Source organism: Rhamphochromis longiceps, linkage group LG3 (assembly GCF_057381845.1).
Source record: "Rhamphochromis longiceps isolate RC_006_pf linkage group LG3, R_longiceps_female_GT1.1, whole genome shotgun sequence".
In the NCBI taxonomy this organism is placed as follows: Eukaryota; Metazoa; Chordata; class Actinopteri; order Cichliformes; family Cichlidae; genus Rhamphochromis; species Rhamphochromis longiceps.
Window position 1 is genome coordinate 26,902,979 of NC_140559.1, and position 23,905 is coordinate 26,926,883.

Here is a 23,905-nt window from a genome sequence, read left to right on the forward strand (position 1 = left end):
GGAAGGAGTCAGAAACAAAGGAATGTCTTTGATCATAAATTTGTAAGTCGTGGGTCAAACTGTAAGTAACACAATGACAACACTTAACAATTCGACTCCAACAGGCAGTTTATGCAATGTAATCATTTGCCTTCACCGGTTTCTGAGTTTGCTGACTTAAAATTAGTGTCCCACAGCCAGCTTTCAGAATCTCAATATTACGTGCACGGTTCCCCTTGTTTCTAATGAAGTCAAAAAGTAGTTTTCGCTCCTTTGATTTCAAAGGAAAACTCATTGCTTCTGCTACAGCTAGTTCACTGCTGTGCTTGTGTATTAAGCAAAAAAAAACCCAAAAAAATCCCCGCTTATTTATCCCAGTTTTATTATTTCATAAGTTGACCATTTATTCATTTAAAAGTAATAAGTATTATTAGGGTTGCAAAGGGGCGGAAAATTTCCGGTAAATTTCCGAAAAGTTTCCGGTAAATTTCCATGGTAAGTTAAGCTTGGGAATTTTGGAAATATTCCATATTGGAAACTGTCCATGGAAATAATGGGAATTATGGAAATTAATGGGAATTTAGGAGAACTAACTGGGAATATATTATTTCCAAGCATAAATATAAACAGAAATCATAAGAAAACCTCCATGCAAAATGTTTTCAACAGATATTTAAACAGATTTATTTGTAAGTACAGTAGAATAGAACACGTTTCAATAACTTGTTTCATGGATGAATAAAAACAGAAATGTTGAGTTCAATATTACCATCCCCTAACCCCGCTCATTCAAAAATGCCCCCTGTCCAAAAATCTCCACAAAGTCCCATTCAAAAGGTTAAATGAAAAATGCCACTTATCCTCCAAAACGTCCCATTAAACATTCAAATCTTCCTTCAAGCAATCCTCTTTTCTCATTTTTGCTCAGTCAATAGACTCTTCCTGGACCTCATCATCATCCAACAACATGTCCACTTCCTCAGCATCCAACTCTGAGTCTTCCTCTTCAGTGTCACTTTCCAGCTTTGTTGAGGATGGCTCTGTGTCAGGCTCAAAGAGCCGTAGGTTTGCCCGAATGCCGACCAGCTTTTCCACTCTCACATTTGTGAGCCTGTTTCGAACCTTTGTGTGGGTGTTCCCAAACAGTGACCAGTTGCGCTCGGAGGTGGCTGATGATGGTGGGATTTGGAGGAGGATGGAGGCTACAGGTGCAAGGGCCTCAGATTCACATAGTCCCTTCCACCAGGTGGCTGCAGATATGTGCTGGCATGACTGCCATATTCCATCCCCTTTCCAAAGGCCTTGCTTTGTTCGATACTTTGCCAAACTGCCTAGAACTTTGCCTTTATCGAGACCCAGGTGGTCAGACATGGCTGTAATGACCGCATAGGCACCGTTGATCTCTTCCCCGGAAAGTATGCCCTTGTCATATTTGGGGTCCAGCATGTATGCTGCTGCATGCACTGGCTTCATGCAGAACTCCCTCCGCTGTTCCAATGACTTGACCACAGCCGTTTCCTCTGCTTTCAGTAGTAGGGAAGTGGGCAGAATTGTCTGGATTTCTTCTTTGAGTTCTGCAAAAAGGCACTGGACATCTGACAAGATGGCACCATCCCCCTCTATCTTCGCTATTGCTGCTGCAATAGGTTTGAGGATTTTCTGACTGCTAGATACTCTTTCCCAGAACACATCATCCAAGATGACCTTCTTGATGTCACTGTCGATGCCTACAGACTGGGATATGGCCATCTCTTGCAGAGACTCCTTTCCTTCCAGAAGGCTGTCAAACATGATAACAACACCACCCCATCGCGTTATGCTGGGAAGCTTCAGTGTAGTACTCTTGTTCTTTTCCTTTTGCTTTGACAGAAATGTAGCGGAAGTTACTTGTTTGCCTTTAACATATTTCAGAACTTGCTTCACTCTCTTATTCAGAGTGTCCATTGTTTTTAGTGCCATTATGTCTTTTAGGAGAAGGTTTAGTGTATGGGCTGCACAGCCAATAGTAGTTATATGAGGGTAGGTCTCCTCCACATGTGCCCAGGCAACCTTCATGTTGGCTGCATTGTCAGTGACCAGTGCAAAAACCTTATCTGGTCCAAGGTCATTGATGATCACTTTTAGCTCATCTGCAATGTATTGGCCTGTGTGTCTGTTTTCCTTTATGTCTACACTCTTGTAGAACACAGGCTGAGGAGTGGTGATTATGTAGTTAATAATTCCTTGTCCCCTGATATTGGACCATCCATCAGAGATGACTGAAATACAGTCAGCTTGGTCAATGGTCTGTTTCACCTTTGCTTGAACTCGACTGAACTCTTCATCCAGTAGATGAGTAGACAATGCATGTCTGGTTGGGGGAATGTATGCTGGTCGGAGAACATTCAAAAATCTCTTCCAGTACACATTGGATGTCAGCATCAGGGGTGAGCCAGTTGCATAGATTGCACGAGCGAAACACTCATCTGCGTTTTTCTGGCTAGTGTCATCCATAAAATCAAAGAATCCTCTGATGCCAGAGGGACCAGGAGCTGATGAGTGGGTATCTGACTCTGATACAGCTGAAACAGATTCATTTTCCCCTTGAGTGGAACTCCTGGCTGCTGCATGTGTTGGGCCTTGAGGAATTTTTTTGCACTTTGCAATGTGCTGCTGCATTTTTGTGGCATTCTTCACGTACGTCTTATCACAATACTTACACATATATACAGATTTCCCTTGTACATTAGCTGGTGTAAAATGTCTCCACACATCAGATAGCGCACGTGGCATTTTTCTGTAAAATAAAACAAGAGCTTGTAAAAATGCTAATGCAATGCAAGAGATCGTAATAATACAATTGCAATATGATAATAAACAGATATAAATAGTAAGGCTAGCTAAACAACTGGAATGATCTTCAAAACAAAACAACCAAATGAGGAAGCTAGCATCTTCTTTATGTTATACTAGCTATGGCTTATTTAGCATCTAACAGATGCTAGCATTTTATTTAGCATCTTATCAGATGCTAGCATTTTATTTAGCATCTTATCAGATGCTAGCATTTTATTTAGCATCTTATCAGATGCTAGCATTTTATTTAGCATCTTATCAGATGCTAGCATTTTATTTAGCATCTTATCAGATTGCTATCTACCAGATTAATACATTTTATGTGATATTCACAATTTAAACATTTAATGAATATATTTTCCCATAATATCATCAAAACTTACCTCACTTGTTAAGTCCACAGGCTCAAATGTGTGCCTTTAATACTCTTTGTCCTTCAGGCTCAAAAGTGTGGTCCATGTGTACATGTGATGGAGGCATGCACAGTGCCAGTAGGTGGTCTCAATAGCCATGCAGCAAGCTTGTGCTCTGTACATGTGATTAAGGAATGGCATGGATATTCAAGTGTATTTGAATTGCATTTGTTTGTTTTTGTCAATATTATGCTAAAATATACTTTCCTCAACTATATTTAAGTTCCCTAAGAAGAGCCAACCTTCAATTTTGAAAATTCCCACTTTATTCCCATAAATTCCCGTTAATTCCCGTTTATTCCCATAAATTCCCGTTAATTCCCGTTAATTCCCATGGAAAGATTCCATCTTTGAAAATTCCGGGAATTTTGCAACCCTAAGTATTATACACGTTAATTATTTGATATTGTCTCCTTAAATGATATCAGTTGTGTAACAAAAAAAAAAACAAAAAAAAAATCAAAAGGAAAATAAATGAGCTCCTCTTTGCTTCATCCAGTTTGGTGAGCACGAATGCGTGATCCTGCGGCAATATATTCATGTTCCCCTTGTTTTGTATCACGGTCTTATGCAGCGTGGGTCTGCTAAGGTCCTCCAGTGGAAGGGTTTTTAGTATCTCAACAAATTCTGTCAAGCCGCCATTAACAAGGTCCACCGTGTGCCTTGTTAAGTAGCCAGGCATTTGAAAGGCTGTCTACCACCACAAGGGACTTGGGAATTACTATTACCTCTAACTTGAATCCCCTGTCCAGGTTGGCAAAATCAAAGCCTCTTACCTTGTGCAAGACCTTTAAGCCTCCACAGACAAGTTACTACGGTCAAAGTGTTTCTTGATCATATGCCAAGAGCTTTTCAGCTGGTGCATCTTGAAGGGTGCCATGTTCAACCTAGAAAAAGGTATTCTCAGGCCTTCCAAGGCTTTTAGTTCCACCACCTCTCTGTCGTAGTCAAACTCAACTGTCAGTAGTTTCCTGGTGTCCTCAACGGTCGTCACCTGCAGCGGAATGATAATGTCAGGGTCCAGGAGTAAATCTTCAATACTTTGCGATCTCGCGAAAGTGTCCGCCAATCCCTTCATGTTTTCCACACCAACGACCTCCGTGGCTGTTGTGTTCTGGAAAGAACAGAAAGTGAAATAAGGTAATTAAAAAAACCTGTCAAACGAGGAAACGCAAAAACAGTGTAATTAGGTAAGTAAAGAACAGGAAATTGCAATTTGCAACAGTTAGGGATATGCAAAAATATTACCTGTACTGTAAATACAGTCTTTAAATCCAGCAGAGAAAAAAGTTGTGCGTGTTATCCGAGATGCTGTTGTCAGAAATCCAGAGACGCTGCTCCTGTGAGTTTCAGGGCCCGAATGACTGAGCTGAGCACTCCTCCCCTTATATAGGGTCTGTTTGGTAAGTGTAAGAAATAACTTTTTAAAAAACGTGTTTTTAAAATTGTTTTAAACAGCAAGGCCTTTAGGTTTTCCAGGTAAGTATGAATGTTTTTTTTAAATGGTTTTTACACTTTGTAGGCAAGTATAAACTGCTTTTTAATTGTGTAAGTATGAATTTTATTTGGATGTTTTCTTACATTTAGTGTTAGGGGAAGGGGACTGAGCCTGCCATCTACATGAAGCAGAAAAGGGTTAGGGTCATCCCTCCGGTAGGAAACCCAACTTGCTGGTTGTTTCGGTTACGGGAAGCCCTTCGTCTTTTCCCATAAAGGACCACGGTCAAGCCTTCTGAGGCCATCGGGTCCTCGGGTGTGTTGGTGTTGTTGTTTTTAGTGTTGTACTTGTTGTGTTTGGGTTCACCTTTGCTATATAAATAAATCACAATTAATTTTTTTAAAATAACTCTAATAGGAGTCTTTATCTGGCAAAAAAAAAAAGTATATAATATTAAAAAATACAAAAACAAAAAAATGAAATAAAAAAACCTTTTATTTAATAAAAAGTTAAAAAATGGTGTGCCATATGCGCAACGTTCTGACCCTTCAAGGGTCTTCCTCAGGCCCTTGGCACGCACACGCACGCACGCACACACACAGATCCAGAAAATGTGGCTCTATTGCACACTGTTGTGGCTTCTGTGAGAGATGTGTACTGGTCAAATGTTTTTTTACATTTAGGGTAAGGGGTTATGGGTTCGGTTGAGAAACGAAAGCCTGTCCCCATCATAGGGTAGGAACACGGAATGCACGAGCCGTCAACCCCCATGGCCTCGAGTCCCACATTCTTCTCCAAATTGAGGCCCCAGGTAAGTATGAATGTGTTTCCGTGACTGCAATCTCAGGCCATAGTTTCCAGGAAGATAGAAAAGTGTACACATACACACACGTCCAGTTAGTAAATGGTCTCACAAAACTCACAGATTCTGACTTGCAGATTTCAGAGGGACTGACGCTGATGGCACAACGATCCAGCGAAGAATAGCACAGGTCCACCATCTTAAATAGTGCTTCAATCTGCTGGAATCAGCCGCAGGTGTTATGGTGAGCGCAGGTGCGTGGGCTAGGGGTGGGAGCCCGTAATGAGCACCACCCCTGGCAGAGAGGAGAGAGAGCGACAGTGTTGGGAAGGTTACTTTTAAAATGCATTTCAATACAGATTACAGAATACATGCCCCAAAATGTATTTTGTAACGTAACGGAATACTTTGGATTACTTAATATATTATCATGCTTTTTACAACTACATGAATGTACTATTGCTGTGTGATTTATTACTATTACTGAAGGTTACTCGCCATACCAATACCAACTTTATTTTTTAATCTTAATATAAAATGAGTAACAGTCGGTAGGGTAGGGTAAGGCTGCACTTTTTGCAGCGATCTCGTATAGAAAAATATTCCAGGGGTATATAAAACTGGCTGTGAACCGTAGTAAAGGGACCTCTGGCTAATACGTCGGGTTCGTGTCGGGCTCGTAGCCAAAACTAGCTTTACTTTGTTGTCTGGGTCAAGTTTGCTAGCGAGAGACAGAGAGAGGCGTTGAAAGTCTGCTCCAACTGAACTTATTGTTTCGGAGGAAAACACGAACACAGTGTACAGTCGAGTCTTAATAGCTTACTTAGTATGTAAGTAGAGGTGACATAGGGCACAAGATTGAGACACAGGAATTAGAGCCTTTTAATGTGTGTTTTATTTGGGTTTCCACCAGTGGGGAATTACCAAAAAACAAAGAGCATAGGCTTAACATATGAAACAGAAAAAGGCCGCCGTGTATTCCCTTTATTTCAGTCCACCTTTTTAAACTGTAACAGAATACAGTTACTCATATTTTGTATTTTAAATACGTAACGCCGGTACATGTATTCCGTTACTCCCCAACACTGTATGCAGATGACACCCAACTCTATGCAGTTGTTTGTATCATATCTATCTAATAGACTCCAATTTGTACATGTAAATGGAGAGTCCTCTTCACACACTAAGGTCAATTATGGAGTTCCACAGGGTTCAGTGCTAGGACCAATTCTGTTTACATTATACATGCTTCCCCTAGGCAGCATCATTAGAAGACATAGCATAAATTTTCACTGCTATGCAGATGACACCCAGCTCTATCTATCCATGAAGCCAGATAACGCACACCAATTAGTTAAATTGCAGGAATGTCTTAAAGACATAAAGACCTAACTTTCTGCTTCTTGATTCAGATAAAACTGAGGTTATTGTACTTGGCCCTGAAAATCTTAGAAATATGGTATCTAACCAGATTCTTACTCTGGATGGCATTACCTTGGCCTCCAGTAACGCTGTGAGGAACCTTGGAGTCATTTTTGACCAAGACATATTAAACAAATATGTAAGACTGCTTTCTTCCATTTGTGCAACATCTCTAAAATTAGAAATATCCTGTCTGGGCCTTTAGGGCTGGGCCATATTATACCGTTCACGGTAATACCGGTATAATGTTAGGCAATGACAGGAAAATGAAATATCGCGATAGAATGAGTAAAACGCGCATGCACAGTTCCTTTGTTTTCATACGCACATGCCGATTGTTGAGTGAAACAAATGAACCAGAATTGGTTTGTAAAAATGGTGCAACTTCAGTGATGTGGAACTGGTTTGGTGTTTGTCCGTCAGATACACGACAAAGCACATTTTTTGCAGAACATGCAAGGGGCCGTCGTTATTGTCGTATTTGTCGGACTAAGATGCTCTTAAATCTGGGAGTAATCTGGGTCCTAAACTCCGTATTCTTCAGGTCAAACGAACACTGCAGCATCACTGAGAGTTAAAAACTGTCTAAATTCTTTCATCTTTAATAAAACGATCAGCATTGCTGCTTTACCAGGTGTAACTATGAAGTTTAACTTCTAGGCATCCATGAAAACAAAATTTATTACATTTAACGGAGTTAGAAGTTAGCAGGAAGCTAGCGGAAGTTAGCTAGCTAGTTTCGCTAGTTACCTAAGCATGATATTGCTATCATGATATCATTATATATGATATAGTATGTTCTGACTGAGAGATTTCTGAAAAAAATCAAACGTACAGCTCTGCTATCACTTCCAACATAAATGAAGACAGGAAACTAAACAGCAGTGACGTTTGTAGGGTTACTGAAGTTGGGCTAGCTGCTATATAATGATGTGCTACGTGATCGCTAGCAACACAGCTATGTTAGCATAACATAAACAGTGAAGCTGGAGGATGAACACTAACACTTTTCCACTTATAAAAGTTAGCGTGAAGGTTCCTGATGGTTAGAGACAAATGTATTGTGGATGAATAATCTCAATTGTTCTCCTGACTGAAGTTTGCCCCGTGTATAGCATCCTGCTATGCGATTGCATTTGTCCCTGACCACCAGAATCCCTCACATTAACTTTTAGACCGTTTTCAACTCTGTGTTTGTTTGACTTTGGGACCTGAAACAGATGGAGTTTTGGACCCAGATTACTCTGTGAAGCTCCTCACTACGGCAGCCGTAATGCTCTGACAATCCATCAAAACATTTTTTAACAGATTTCTGCACGCCAAAATCGGTTTGAGGTCAGTAAGCACAACCAGAATTCATACATAAGGCACACTCTCGATTTTTGAGAAAAAGGATTTTAAGTGTGCCTTATAATGTGGAAAATACGTTATTCAGAAGAAAAGAATATATCGCGATATATATCGTTACCGCATGTGCTTCAAATTATATCACGATATGGATTTTAGGCCATATCGCCCAGCCCTATATACATCTTTTCCATATGGGCCAGTTTGGATTCGGGAGACAGACACTATCTCTACTTTTAAGATTAGGCTTAAAACTTTCCTTTTTTCTAAAGCATATAATTAGGGCTGGACCAGGTGACCCTGAATCCTCCTTTAGTTATGCTGCAATAGACGTAGGCTGCCGGGGGATTCCCATGATGCATTGAGTTTTTCCTTTCCAGTCACCTTTCTCACTCACTATGTGTTAATAGACCTCTCTGCATTGAATCATATCTGTTATTAACCTCTGTCTCTCTTCCCCAGCATGTCTTTATCCTGTTTTCCTTCTTTCACCCCAACCGGTCGCACCATCGGCCACCTCTCCCTGAGCCTGGTTCTGCCGGAGGTTTCTTCCTGTTAAAAGTGCTTGCTAATAGGGGGTCATATGCTTGTTGTTACTACTGTTATTGTGATTTGGCACTATAGAAATAAAATTGAATTGAATTGAATACAGCAAAAACAAAACATATCGCCTAACACTAGGGATGGGTATCGTTTATCCGATACCGGTGCCAAACCGGTACTTTTGAAATGGTGCCGGTGCTTAAAGAATGGAGACCACAAAATTGGTCCAAAAACCTCTCATGTTCAGCTGTTTTTTTTTGTAAAAAGATAACAATGTTAGCCTTTTCTGCAGCTATGGGGCATATATGGTATCACTCTTGGCTGGAAGCAGTGCTTAAACAATGGAAAAAACACAAACTTTGTCCAAAAACTTCTCATGTTTAACTGTTTTCCACTTTTTCTTTGGTCATTTTAGCCTTTTTGGCCAGGGTGAAGGGAGCATCTGCCATCAAACAAGAAGACAGCCGCATGTAGCTATGATGGTGTTTGCTAGTTCACCTTACATGCATTAATTTAATAACGTGGCTAGCCTACTCAACGTAAGTTACACACGAACAACATTAAGCTACTCACGCAGAGAAGAACGGCTGCTGCTGCCGTCATCATTTCTGCTACACTGGCAGGGCTAGGGGCCAAGACTCTCCTCTTCGGGTTCTCGGGGGATGTTGCAAACTCCGAATCCGATAACAGGCACCACACCCGCAGTAGATGTGCTCGGTGTGAGGTCTCGCAGCAAGCTATCAAATATGGCGCATTTCTCGGCTTTTAAAAAAAAATGCTATGCGTAGCCAGGTGTTTCATCGGATTTGAGGTGTTACCTCCTTTGACAGTATTACAGTATCAGCTTAAAGCACTTGTTGCAGGCTGCTGAGTTTGCATCTTTTGCTGTGAAGTACAGATAGACTTTGACCGCTTCGCCTTGGGCATTTTTAATCTGTAGCTATGCTCTAAAAGAACGTACATACCTGGACCCGCCTACTATCCTCGGAAACGTAAAATGATTGGCTAGAATCTAAAGTGTATCACAGCTCGGGAAAAAAAGCACCGAAATAAAGCACCGAAATGTTCGCTGCTTTTCGGTCTGGTTACTACCGTTTATGTCAGAACACCGGTACCCATCCCTACCTAACACAGAGTCAGCCAGCAAGGCACGGGGACCATGACAACACTGATATCATGTCAATTTCAAGTCAGTCTGATTTTGGTTATTAAAATTTACCGAAATAGTATTGTCTTAAAAGAATCAAGACACAATGTTTTCAAAAATTTTTCCTTGTATTTCTCCTGTTATGAAATATAATAATTTTAATTTTAACACCGGTAACTCCACTTAACTTGGAAAACCAAAAAAAGTAACAGCTCAATAGCAGGAGAGTACATTACTTTTAAAGTCCCAAAGGTGCAGTGACGATAACATTAAAGGTGCACATAGGGTAAATGAAAATGTCACGGAAATTTGCAGTAGTGTTAAAACGTTATACCATACTATGCTGTTCAAATTATTACGTTGCTGGAGACAACAGAGTACATCTTCAGAGATTATGATGCAAACATCCGTCTCTGGTTTAACAGCACAGGAGAATTCCACGCTTCATCCCTTGCTTTCTTAAAGTCATCGTTAGTTGTGTCAAGGCACTGTTCATTATACCACCTTTGACATGTGTCATATTGTATCTATTAAAAAACCCCACAAAAAATACAAACAAAGCAAAAACAACAGTTATATTCAAAGACTAATGCACATTTTTCAGAAATTCAAATACTGTCCAACTCACCCAGTTCATTATTAAATGTTGATCATTGAATGTCCTGATCCTCAGAACAGAATTTTGGAATAGTAGCTGGTGGCTTTGTCATTTAACACAGTTGCTACTTGTGTCAAAAACTAAACTACAGGATCAAAATAAATCAGGCAGATACTTGTTCGAGGGCCAATTCGTGCATATGTCAGACTGTATACAACTTTCTATAGATTAGACCACAGCATAAAGTGCAATTGTGCCTTATAAAACGCCCTCCAAAAAAAAAAAAAAAAAAAAAAATCACTAATAATAGTACTAACAAAATAATACATTTCAGGCTTCATACACACTACTGTGACAGCAACATGATGAACTTAGTCACCCCATACAGTTGAGTTATTCATTTCTAGACACATTGCAGAATCCCACAGTGCAAATGTCCATAAAAGGTGAACAGATAAGTGGCTGCTTGTAAAAAAAAACAAAACAAAAAAAAAAAAAAAACCTGTTCCCCACCGTGGCTCAGCTCCGTGAAAAACACACTCCGCTCCGGATTCCTGGTGAAACACCAGAACACAAATGTCAAAGGCAATCCCAAGTCAGTGAAGTTACTTTCACAACACCAATGATAATCCACAGCTGTACTGATTAGTTTTGACTCAAGGATCTGGTGCTAACTGGAGCTCAGCCACACTCTTAACCCTTGGTGAGTGTAATCTGCTGCAGATAACTAGCAGCAGGTGTGGCTGCCTCCAGCGCAGGAACATTCCCGGGGTCGTGATCCCCTTAGCTGACCCAAAACATCTGAGAAGAACAACAACAAAATACTACCCACAGAAAATAAACATACAGTTGCTATAACTTTTTTTGGGTGTGTGTGTGTTAATGTGCTGCCGTGGCCTACAGGTGTCTGTGGTGTATAATGCAGTTTTATCATAAATAGAAACCAAAAGTCTAATCCGAAGACTGATTTTGAGAATCTAATTTTAATGTATTTTAATGTGTTTTAATGAGTGTGGCTGACTTTTATTTTATTTCACAATAAAACACTACACTACATACCCAGGTACACAAATTAGTGATAGGGCTTGTCATTTTTTTTTTAAATGTGTAATTATTCTTTATTTTGCTTGTAGACGTTTCACCTCTCATCCGAGAAGCTTCTTCAGTTCTAGGATCAAATGGTGGAGAGTCCCAGATTTAAGCTCTGTGGGAGTAACCCCCCAGGAGGCACAATGGACCCCCTAATGATCCTCTACCTAATCACACGAGCCAAGGTGTGAAAACAGATGTAGGTCACAATCAGCCAAGCCATCAGCAAATTTTAGAAAGATATCAGAAGAAAAGAGAGGAAAAGGCAAAAAAAAGGGACCCATGGGAAAAAAAAGACAATAATGGGGGTGTTGGGAAAAAACGAAGTATATGTATCAATCAATCAATCAATCAATCAATCAGTCTTTATTTATAAAGCACTTTTCATACAAAAAATGTAGCACAAAGTGCTTTACATAGTTAAAAGCAGCCCACCCCACCCTCCAACTCACTCCCCACACTCTCATGAACAATCTGCAATGTATCTGCATCTGTAACAAAACACTCAAATTATATCCAGCACCAAAAGGACAAAACAGACGTTGGTACACAAAAACAAACCAAGTTTTGCTGTGTGTGTGTCTGTGAGAGAGAGAGTGTCACGGTTCTGGGTATTTGTGATCTAGCATTTTGAGCTCTTGTGTTTTGGTATTATTTTATATTATGGCTTATGTTCTGCGTACTTTGTGCTGTTTTGATTATTGTTTTTGTAATCATTATTATCCTAGGGTTCAGCTATGGCTGTTAAGGTTTTAGTTCTTAGGTTTTGTCAAATGTTCCATCTCGTGTCTACTCTGTGCCTCTCGGTCCCACGTTTCATGTCTCTATATTTTGTCTCCCCGGTCTCTGTTAAGTTTACATGTCTAGAGTTCAGTTGGTGTGTTTTCTGTTTTACTTTGAAGGTCCGTGTCAGGGTATGTAGTTTTGCTTTTCTAGTCTCATCTGGCCTAATTACTCCCAGCTGTGCTCTCCTTCTGTGTCTCATTCCCTCATTATCCCTCAGTTTATTTAAGCCCCATGTTTCTCTTTGTCAGTGCTGCACTCTCCCTCATACAAGTCTGTGTGTTCTACCTGCCTAGTTTATGTTTGTAGTCCAGTGCAGTCCAGTCCAGTTCTTTCTTGTGTCCAGCAATAAAACTGCCATTTTGAGTTCAAGTTTTACCGCTACATTGAGTCTGCATTTTGGGTCCTTTCCTGACTTCCATAACAGCTCTGACAGAGAGAGAATATGTGAGCGTCTGTGCCTGTGGGTTGTGTTTTGTTTTTGTTGTTTTTTTTAAGTTAAACTAGCTTGAAAGATGAGTGTTAAACCATAGCATAAACCTGAGGTTGATGCAGCCCAAGCCACCCCGGACTACAACCCCCAAATGAGCAGGCTAGCAAACATGATTCTCTTGTTAACAAATAAAACAGACTACCATGAACATCAACAATGGATGTCCGCCTCCATAACTGCAGGTTGTGAAAATGTTTTTCAGCATTCTCACCAATATACAGACTTGCAAAAACAGCTACAGCACTTTGAACCATGTCAGTGAGGTCTTTTAAGGAAGTCGCAGTAGTGAAGAGTCCAACAGTGTGTATTGTGAGATGGTAGTTCAGTTTAAGAAGAAATTATCTTTAAGCTTTTCCAAAACTGTAATAATAATGTGAAAAGTTTCCCCAAATTGAAAAATGAGATGCCATGTCACATATCAAGAGCCAAAAAAAACCCACGCAAACACTAATAACAGGATTATACTTACTACTTTTTACAAATCTCCTTGGCATTCTTCATGACATGACTAAGACATCTATGAAGAATTGGAGCCTCAAAGTCTTGTTTCCTTTCCCAGAAGCGGTGTTGTAATAATGATTTATTGTGTCTGACAGATTTTTTTTTTTTTTTTTTTGGGGGGGGGGGGGAATGCTAAACAGCTATTAGGGCCATTGATCCATCACAAATGAGCATTACAGGTGACTGCATGGCTTTGTGCCCAGAGGCCCTTGTAACATCGGTCATAAGTGCCTCCAGAAAATATGTGACAGAGGCAGTGATATGGTCGCTTGTCAAATATTTAGCCACTGGTAGGGGAGAGCATGTTTTCTGTGGATTCCTTACTATAAGTTCATGAACATAGAAAGGAGGCGAACCCTTCCTTTTTTGATGATACTGCCTGTAGCATCCAAATAAACTATGTCCTCCTGACATCGGCTCTGAAAAATTTCAATGCTCCTTTAAAACCATAAAAGAACACCTTTTGGGTGTAACATCACTTTTTGCAATACGTCATTTGGGTTGTTTTTCTTGTTTTCTACCATTACCTGGAGACAAATAATGTCATTGTGATGAAGCTGACTTTTCTTTTGTATTTCCAATGATATGATTCTCAAGACTTGAGCAAATTTGGATGATGATGTTGCACAATCGGGGTGCAGTAATGAAGTTCCAACTCACAGCCAATCTGGTCTCTCTTATCAACTCTTACTGGTCTTCTTTTCAGTTCGTAGTGGTTGTACACACATTCCAGATCTTAGCAATTGACTGTCGCCTTCAGATCTTCCTCATCATCAACAGTGTCTGGACAATCCTCGAACCTGCATAACCCAGACACTAGAAGAGAGGGCCCTTTCTTTTTGAGTCTAAAGCCTTGACTCTATGCCTTTTTGAAAGCAAAATAACAATATGGAAACACTGTCCACAGTCCATCTGAAATAAGACTGGTCCACTAGTCCCATGTATCCTCTTTGTGATCTCTCTTTTTTATTTTTATTTTTTTTATTTTTTTTTTAGATTTGTCCATTCTTTCCTTTCTTAAAAAAAAAAAAGTAGGTTTAAGTGGGACATCATCAGACAAGTTGCTGTTAGACTAAAAAAGAGAAATTTGTGAAGAGACTTTTTTTTTCTTTCTTTTTGCATATATACTATAATATCTGTAAATATGCTTGAAATACCAAGGTATTTTAAGCAAGCGATTTTAGTTAGTTCTCAACATAAATTATTGCAATATATTCCTGTCATTAAATATCAGTTATGTCTGAGTTCCCAGGCCGCATCCTTCGGAGGGCCCGACCTTTGGTCTACGTGGTCCGGGTGCTTCTATGATGATGATGTTACGTTCACACTGCAGGCAAAAGCGCATCAAATCCGACTTTTTTGACCCTATGCGACCCATATTCGATCATGGTATGAAAGTGTGAACGGCTCAAATCCGATTTGGGACACTTTCGTATGTGGTACTGAATCCGATACATATCTGATGTTTTAGAAAGTGATTGCTGTTTGAATGGTCATGTCGCATTAAATCAGTCTTTTACGTCACTGACACAAGACAGACGCCACGTGCATGCGGGCCGCTTTGAGGGTTCACACTAGAGCGCGCTTGCTGTCACATTTTATTTTAAGTGTGAACAAGCAGACAAAAAAATCGGATTTGATCAAAAAATCGTAATTGAGCATTAAGACCTGCAGTGTGAACGTAGCCTAAGACTGAGAAGGCCAAAAGTGCGAGGCTGTGAAATGGGACGGTCTAGCCTTCAGATTTGTGTCACCAGCTGTCACGGTGGAATTCAATTAGGGCTGTTCGATATGATTAGATAGATAGATCTATCTATCTATCTATCTATCTATCTCGTTTGTTTCATGCAAAATAAACTGTTTACGGCAATATTGTTTTTCATCGGTTTGATGGCCACTGTAGTGACTATATTATTTTCATAAAGTTCTCTTTCTCATATATTTAAAACAACCACACTACGGACAGGCAAGCAACTGCTTTTATATGTTGTCGTTGGCAACAACAATCATGTGGCCCTGCCAACCTTTCACAATAAAGCTAAAGGTCCAGTTGAGATTTTTCAAAATAAAATGAAACACGTGAAATCCGTCAGGATGCTTGGCGTAACACTCTCTGAGCCAATCCTTCATTAGGCTCTCCATCATCCAGCCTTGCTTATTGACTTATCACCACGATTTATTTTGGGTATTTTTCCTTTGATATTGTCAGCCACTTAAAAATCACAGTTGGTGGAAGCTTTAGTCTGGATGCTGTGCAGCTCAGAACACACGTAAAATGCGTTTCTCACGGCCACTTGTTTTCAATGTGATGGACAAGTTTTTATTAACAGTCAGAGTGAGAGGCAGGTCAAACGTCAAAGGTACTCATCCATATTTATAATATCATTTGGCTCAATGGAATTCTCCACTGTCTTTGTTTGAGTCAATGTGCAGAAGTTAGCAAGTTTTTCCTCGTAGTCGGGACACAAAGCTGTGCGTGCCCCGACGGACAGGCCTTTTCGTCTCATATCAAAACACCACGATGGCCCACCTCTAAAATCTTCAATTTTCACTTCGGTAGCAATTGCTTTAGCCTTCAGTCTGATCTGCACTGTAACATCGCAGCCAACTTCTCTCTGAGTGTTCACCCAGCCTTCGTGAAAGTTTTCATGGTTGGGCTATCTGCTATGATTACCTGTGAAAGCTTTTGTTGTCTTCTTGCATTGACTCAGTTCTTCACGCTGGCGTCTCCACTGGCTCCCCATCGATTAATTTATGCCAAGACAACGTGCAGCAACTAGATTTCCTTCTTGAACCACCAGATTGATTGCCTTTAACTTAAAAGCTGCATGATGCTTTTCTTTGAGTGTTTTCCATGTTAAGGAGGACGAGTACAAATTACTGATTTACAAAAATTGTAAAAGTGCAATGGATTTATTGCACAATTTCCTTGGACCTCTGTGAACTACTTATCAGTTTTATTGGTCTGCAGTTACCAGACAATGTTTTTGGCGGCATGAAAAAAAACATGCATTAGCCGCCCCATAGTATAGGCCACAGTCTTCAGTGTGGAGAAAAAAGTAGTGGCTTATAGCCTGAAAAAGACAGTAAATGTAATGTCCAGTAGTGGGTGGTATAGGCTTGTGTACTTTCCCCCCCCTGACCCGTTTGGCACTGTAGCAATCAGACTTCTTGTCTGAAGACGAAGAAAATGCCCAATGGAAGTATTTATTTAATAACTCTATTTTAATATTTACATTTTCAGCTATTATCAATGGAACAGCCATGAATGCTTGATAGGAAGGTAAAGACGTAGGCAAGAGGCGTTCAACAAGAGGAGAAAAAACAGAGGGGATGACGGACAGTGAGAAAACACAATGAAATTCCCTGGATTACCTGCTGGAAGAAAAAACAGAAAACAAGCAAAAGAGAGCAATGCAGTAGGGAGACCACAGCCACAACCTAGATAAGTATAAGTAACGGTAAATAATAAATATTGGTATCAGCACAGCCCCTCCCGAGAAACCTCAGTCTACATGTATTTAAAATTGAGGGGTGGGAACCGGCAACAGAGGTGAGGTTGAATACACAGACCATCCCTTGGATGCGGTTCAGTCTGCCCAGCCCCAAGGCTCTACGTGTATCTATTATGAGAGTGAGTAATGTTGATATCTAGGTTGGCACAGGTGGTCAGAAGGGGACATAGGAGGAATGCCTCCCCTGCACCCCAAGGCCCTGCATGTGTGGTGGTGGGAAGAGGGAGGCAGCTGGAGATGGGGAGGGATGTCAAGGCAAAGTACACTCTCCATGGGGCCAGCTCCCCGCTGACCCCAGTAGGCACCCCTGTTCCATAGAATCCACCAAGGGCAGGGGGCCCGGGCCCATCCAGACAGGAGCCCATATTAGCAGCACACCCAACCCCACCTCAGAGGAAAACACTCAATTATCTCCCTGACTACCTAAGACGATAGACTCCCAGGTTGGGTTTATTCTCCAAATCTGTACTAATTTTAAAGTTAATTATTTTTCTTTTTTGTGATTCTGGGGAATACTTTAACACAATAAAAATGAAAAACAAAAAACTTTAGAAATGAAAGGACCTTGAAGATGTGAGTCAAAATGATAAAATTGCACATCAAAACATATGTAGGTAACAGAAAGGGGGGGGGGGGAATGGATTTAAAAGACTGGGTCTTATGTCGGCAACTTCAACAATTTGAAAGGGCCATTACTTAGTGATACCATGTCAATATCAAGGCAGTCTGATTTTGCCTTTCTGTGGTTGTATACTGTATACTGCAATTCTATGGAAATGGCAATTTACATTTTAAGAGCATTGTGAAGTCATTGAAAGAGTTCTTCAAAAAAGAAAATTCAGAGGGATTTTACTTTGAAATCCCCAAATAAGATGGCCTTGATATTGAGAGGGCACTATTAGATTACAAGGTTATGTCATTTGGAAGACTGAATGAATTTGCTATTATCTAATTAGCAGGCCTTAAAATTCATTTAAAGTTGGCTTTCATTTTGAAATCAGGTTTCTACGTCTCTTGCCATGAGACCAGTGTTCTCAGGTTGTTAAAGTACGAATGAAGTAGTCTCACAATGCTTTCCCGCCTGTCCAAATCAACCAAAACCCTTAAAGCCTCCTGAAAATTAGTGTGAAACTTCATATAATATAGTAAAGAATTAAAATATGAATAGTCACAATATTAAAGAGGCTAAAGAGTATTGTTGTCAGTGAAAGTAGAGTGTGAGGCAAGGGCTCATCGTTATCTGGAAAAGAAACAAACAATTTATTGAAGAGTGTTATTTTATTTTATTTATTTATTTATTTTGTGTTCCCAGTCTGAGATTTATTCATTGATATAAAACTGCTACAGTATAAAATGCAACACTTCAATGCGAGATTCAGATTTAGAAAAATAAAAGATTTAAAATGATGACAGAAAGATGGAAAATATAAAGGAAACATTTTAAGAAACATAATAAGTAACTCTGATAAGTAATCATGCATCCCTAGTTGCACAGTAAGATGTGCTGTATTTCCATGATGACTTCAGGTGCACTGAGGTGGCAGCACAAGTTTCTTTCTCAGGGTGAATCTCACTTCAGGCATCTGCTTGGCCAACGAGGAGGTCTCTCGATGTGCTACATCATCGTTCACGTAGTGGAGGATGGAGACGATGTCTTCGCCCCTGGGACAGCGCTCCTTCAGCTGCTCACAAAGAGACTGAACGAACCAGCTTCCATCGACTATATGTCTAAGTGAAGCATGATCTTCAACAGTGGCCATGGCAACCAGAACATCAGCTTCCTCGGGGATGGTCAATGGTGAAGTATCATCATCAATCTCCATATCGTTCATCTGCACTCCACGCTGTATGTTACTTCCTTGGCAGGCCTGGATCAGGAACACTTTGGGCTTACCGATGAGGACAGACTGGTCACACCCCCTGAACTTTCGGGTAATTTCTTTAATGGGGAGGGGGTTCCTGTCAGTTCCCAAAACTACACCCTTTTTTCCGTGACTCAGAATAGAGCAGATGAAAGCATCACCGTGCTCAAGGACCTGCTGAGGATCAACAAAGCTGCTGCCATCCCACTCTTTAAAGTTGAACTTCTGCAGCTGAGACATGTCTGCCAGGGAAGCAACAAACGTCAGTGCCTGATCCATCTGATCCTTGTTCAGGTCTTCAAACATCAGCACTCTGAAGCCCAGACACCTGAACACCTCTGCCAAGCTTTGGGCGTCTTTATCTGTCCCTCTTCTCTGTGAACCATCCTTGAAGTTGTTATTGTTTATGATCACGCAGAGGCCGACGGGCCGGCTAATGATTTGATAAACATCCTGTGACATATTCCCATCGTGCTGACATGAAGACACTTGGACAGGCTCGGATAAAAGGGGGGTACAACTCAGCTGTAAACTCGCCAGCTGAGGGAAAGTTTCTTTAATGGCGCCATCGGTTTGCAGGAGGTTCAGGAAGTCTTTGCATTTATCTTCTCCTTTATTCATGATCTTATCCACGAGCTCAATGACGTGTGTCTCCGCATTTGCACTGTTGATGCTTTTAAGATTGTCCCGCTGAGAGATCAGCTTATTCTCATAAACTTTGTTGAGAATTAGCCTGTGGTCTCCGGACAGAATCTCATGAATGGCTGTTTTATTGCTCCTTATTGCATTTTGGGCCGACATGCTGAATGGTCAGTTGGAACTTCTGCTGTCCTTGAAAACGAAGCCTCGTTCCTTTTTTTTTTTTTTTTTTTTTTTTTTTTTTTTTGCCTGTCCCGTTTGGCTCTTTTGCCATCAGAATTGTTGTCTAAAGGCAAACAAAGAAGCCCAACGGATTTACATTACCAAATTGACCATCCCAGCCTTGCCGTAATGGTCCATTTGATTCACCTTTTATTGTTTATTTTATTTTCACTTACTGAATACGGGACAGACTTGACTGGGGGAAAGAAGGGGAGAAAGAAAGAGGGAAAGAGAAACAGCTGAGAAGAGGGACGGGGGAGAAGGGCAAAAAACAAAAACCAACAGGACGGGCAGAAAAAAAATGCATATATCGATCACCTGGATCACCTGCTGAGAAAGAAAAAAAGAAAACAAGCAGAAGAGAACAAGAGTAATAGAATAAACAGCATCACAATGATATATGGGAATATGACAGTAAATACTAAATATTAAACATTATTGTGCAGCACATAAGATCAACAGAACACAGTGTGCTTTGAGGTAGGAGCCAAAAAGGGTGTAGTTTGTGGGTGTGATCACCCGTGTGTACACCTGTGAGCATGGACGCGCTTGTTTTTTGTTCTTTTTTTTAAAGGTTCCTTCATGTAACGATCTGCTAGAGGGTGTGGGGGGGCCACAGCCCCGTCCTCCAGGGCATGAAGCAGGTATGGAGGAGATCAAAACTCCAGACATCCAGAGGCCCCCAGAACACAAGAGACCAAGGAAGACCAACAGAGGGGCAGCTGCGCCACTGTCCCAGAAAGAGCTGAGGAGAGTCCCAGATGAGGGCTCACTCAGCAGCCACGGAGCAGAAGCCAGGGGGAGTTGCAGTGACGCGCCCGTGAGCTCCGCCGGCAGCCAGCTGTGCCTGAGTGACCGAGCCCCAGGCCGAGAGGCCGGGGGCACCCCACCTCCGAAGTGGCCCGAGCGAGCCCCAGGCTCCAGGCCCCGATAAGCGGCCGCCAAGGAGTGAGCCGGTGTGTACCTGGACGCCCATCCCCGGACACAAAGAACCACCAACGCACCGATGTCTGAGGGAGTCCGCCACTGGCAGGGGAAGTGGTGGTAGGGGGAGATAGGCCTCCAAACCTTGGAGGGCCTGAGATGTCCCCAGAGAGGTGGCGCCTGACACCCAACCTGACATATAGACACAGACATACAGGCACACACAGATACAAACATCCATCCCCACCCTCATGCTCTCATATGCACTTACTCCACACTCAACCAACGTGGAGACAGACATAAAGAGACGCTGTACACACGATCACACTCCCCAAGCGTACTCTACAAACCGGGTCTAGGTACCCTTGAGAGTGTTATTTTAAGAATTATCATCTAGCTGTCACCACAGGTCAATTTTGGTCTAACGGCAGATTGCTCTTTAGGTATAAATACCACATGTAGCAGCCTCAGAGGACTGTTCACAGAACTCATCTTACCTTTTTGTGTCTGTGGGTTTGTGACTTTGTTTGTCTCAGGGCTCAAATTATTAGCGGCAGGTTCAGTGTCTAAAAGAAAATGCCAGAGATGATGTGAATTTCAAACGGAACAGCGGTCAAGCATTTCTTGTAACAACTACAAAATATGTTTTTACAACTGCTCCTTATTTACAAATTATCCCACTCAATGCTAATACTGTGCATACTACAGTAATATTATGTGTGATATGTATGAAGGTGTGCAGTTTCATGTCGTAATGAGAAAATTAAAACTGAATCTCATACAACTAGATTCCATCAGCACAAACAGACAAACAGCACTGATGAACATAATTTCTACTATTGGTAACTTAAGGTAAGAGAAGCTGGAAAACTGATGTGTGGTAGGAAAGTGAGTCAGTACCTCTCTTTTTCTTGAGATTTTAGATAACACCACATTGTTCTTTTTTGAATTAGTCAGTATTTAGCTGTATTAACTAATAAGGATTTTCATTATTGTTACGGCCCTAGCTGGGTCTCCTGAAACTGCCCTTGTGTGGGCGTGGCGTTTTTCTCCGCCTCCTCCTCTCTTGCCACTCCTACCCCCTCTGTTTCTCTCACTCTCCTCTCTCCCCAGGAGACAGCTGCTCTTGGTTAGCCTCGTTTCCCACCTGAATCCAGTCAGCAATCGCCTCTGAGGCTATCTAAGCTGGGGATGAGCTGTGAGCAGGGGGTTATTCTCTGGTGTTCCCACATTGGGTGTCGAAGTTGTTGGGAGAAATCTTATAGTGTGGAAGCAGTGTGCAGTGTAACTGCTTCACGTGAGTAGTGTGGGCTTGTGGGCCTCGGCAGCAGTAAAGCTAGCTGCTGCTAGTGACAGGGTGAGCTTGTGGGCCCCTGGAAGTGCCTCCTCATGGTGTGGAGTTTTTGTTTGGTTGTTGTGTTCTGTGTTGTTGCAACTAGTGATGGGCAGATGAAGCCCCATGAAGCACTGAAGCTTTTCATCTAATTGGTTCACCTCAACGCGAAGCTTCATGAAGCTTCATTTGCTCTAGCAGGACACCTACTGGACGTAAAAATAATAGCTGGCATGAATTTGAAGAGTGTGGCATTTTGCACACAGCCTGTAAATGTCAACAACAAAAGGAGTGTGTAAAACATCTATATTGTAGTGATGGCAGTATACTGTGTATATTTATACTGGCAGTATGGGAAATGATTATTTGGAAATGCTTGAAATGGAAATGATCATTTACTGTGAGGTGAGGTGTGGTTGGGGTGTGGACAGTAGTTGTGCTTTTGTAACGTTGAGGTATGGACAGCTACACACTGAGGCTTTGAGCCTCAGTCCTGCCTGTTTACATTTTATTCTGTAAAAACTAAATTTTCACTGCTTTTACGTCCTTTTTAGTGGGGAGAACATAGCTGGGATTTAATGATTTAACAAATCTTTTGAATCCTTTGTCCTCCACAATGCTAAATGGCTGGGAGTCCTCAATCACCATGCTGACCAGGTCTTCATCTATTTGAGATTGTTCTCCTCAGGAAAGACAAAGACAAAGCACAAATATAAATATCACACACGTAACTTATAACAGTTGTATAATATTGTTATATCATTTAGTAACATTACTGCATGCTATATTATCATTGCATTTGATGGCTCACCTGGTCTTGCTCCACAATCGGTGTTCCCCTTATTCTCATGCAAAGCTCTGTTGTGCCTAAGCATGGATGAGGTGTTGTTGTTATATCCCAGCTCCCTGGCACATAGCAAACACTTCACCTTGTACAAAAGTCAAGACAGCTCAACATAAATTGTATTGCACCATCAGTATCATGAAAATACATCTTCTGTAGAAATTTACATACCTTGTTGGGAGGAATAAAATCAAAATGTTCCCACACAGGGGAGGACATCCTCCTCTTCTTAGCTGGCTCCATTCTCTCCTGACTTTCTCTCCTCACTCTCATAAACCTCCAAACGGTCTCCAAACTCTCTCTAACCGCAACTCTCCATCAAACACCCACATTTTGAATGAAGTCTGAGGGTTTATATCGCTGTCATATCTCGCGGCAAAGTTCGAACCACTTCATGAACCAGTCACGTGGTACAGCCGGGCAGCGAGGCTTCGGACGTCATCATTTTCAGCTCCTCCCATAAATGAAGCAAGCCTTGATACGCGCTTCGCGGAAACGCCCCCTCCATTACTCGACACACGCTCCGAAGCCTCGATACAGAACATCCCATCACTAGTTGCAACCTTTTTCCAAGTGTTATCGGTAAAACGGCAATGCCGGCTCTTTATGTTAGTCTTTATTATAGATAATCTTATTTTATTTACTAAGAACACCTGTCTGTTCTCCTTTCATTCTGTTCTGGACTCATTTGTTACTGGTCCCCTCACTCGTATGCCTAGAGCCTTTCGGGGGGGATGTAACAATTGTAAACATTTTATTTTTGTTTCAAACATGACATGTTATACCTAGTTTCATCTTCCAGTAAAGAAATTCCAACACCCAAAACTGCGGAGTCAACACAGCAGTGATAACAGCCCACAGCAGGGTGTGGTAACTATATAATTTCTTATTGAGATATTGGAACAATAGAAATACAGAAAGGTAGTTCTATATGTTTGTAAATTCAAATTATTACAGGTTTGTTGCAAAAATTGTATTTAATGAGTTAAGCCAAAAACAAAAGAAAAGGAAAGCAATTGAAATTAAGGTTAGGAAAAGAAAACCGGTGAGAGGGCCTCACCTCATAACAATCACCATAAATAACAATCTGTTTTCCCTTTAAAAATCACCCTTTTTTGGGAATCCCCTAGATATGCCCTGCTCCGACCCTATCAGACTGGATCTTATTCCTCAGGT

General features: G+C 41.2%; 1 protein-coding gene, 2 long non-coding RNA genes and 1 pseudogene across 3 annotated transcripts; all 4 read right to left on the reverse strand.

The window, feature by feature from the left end:
• Window positions 1–1,757: 1,757 nt before the first annotated feature.
• LOC146673730 (uncharacterized) lies at window positions 1,758–11,174 on the reverse strand. The gene is made up of 5 exons (XR_014908756.1): window positions 11,038–11,174; window positions 5,589–5,762; window positions 4,476–4,623; window positions 3,198–4,341; window positions 1,758–2,755 (listed from the first exon to the last, which is right to left on the reverse strand). It is a non-coding gene; the product is annotated as an uncharacterized LOC146673730 (long non-coding RNA).
• A 6-nt stretch (window positions 11,175–11,180) lies between these two features.
• On the reverse strand, window positions 11,181–13,914 carry LOC146673731 (uncharacterized; annotated as a pseudogene).
• Window positions 13,915–18,317: 4,403 nt separating this feature from the next.
• On the reverse strand, window positions 18,318–19,568 carry LOC146673732 (caspase-8-like). Its single transcript, XM_085402314.1, has one exon. The coding sequence runs from the start codon at window positions 19,566–19,568 to the stop codon at window positions 18,429–18,431; it is 1,140 nt and encodes a 379-aa protein (XP_085258440.1). The 3' UTR covers window positions 18,318–18,428.
• Window positions 19,569–22,442: 2,874 nt separating this feature from the next.
• On the reverse strand, window positions 22,443–23,029 carry LOC146673733 (uncharacterized). The gene is made up of 3 exons (XR_014910604.1): window positions 22,901–23,029; window positions 22,697–22,814; window positions 22,443–22,568 (listed from the first exon to the last, which is right to left on the reverse strand). It is a non-coding gene; the product is annotated as an uncharacterized LOC146673733 (long non-coding RNA).
• Window positions 23,030–23,905: the final 876 nt, after the last annotated feature.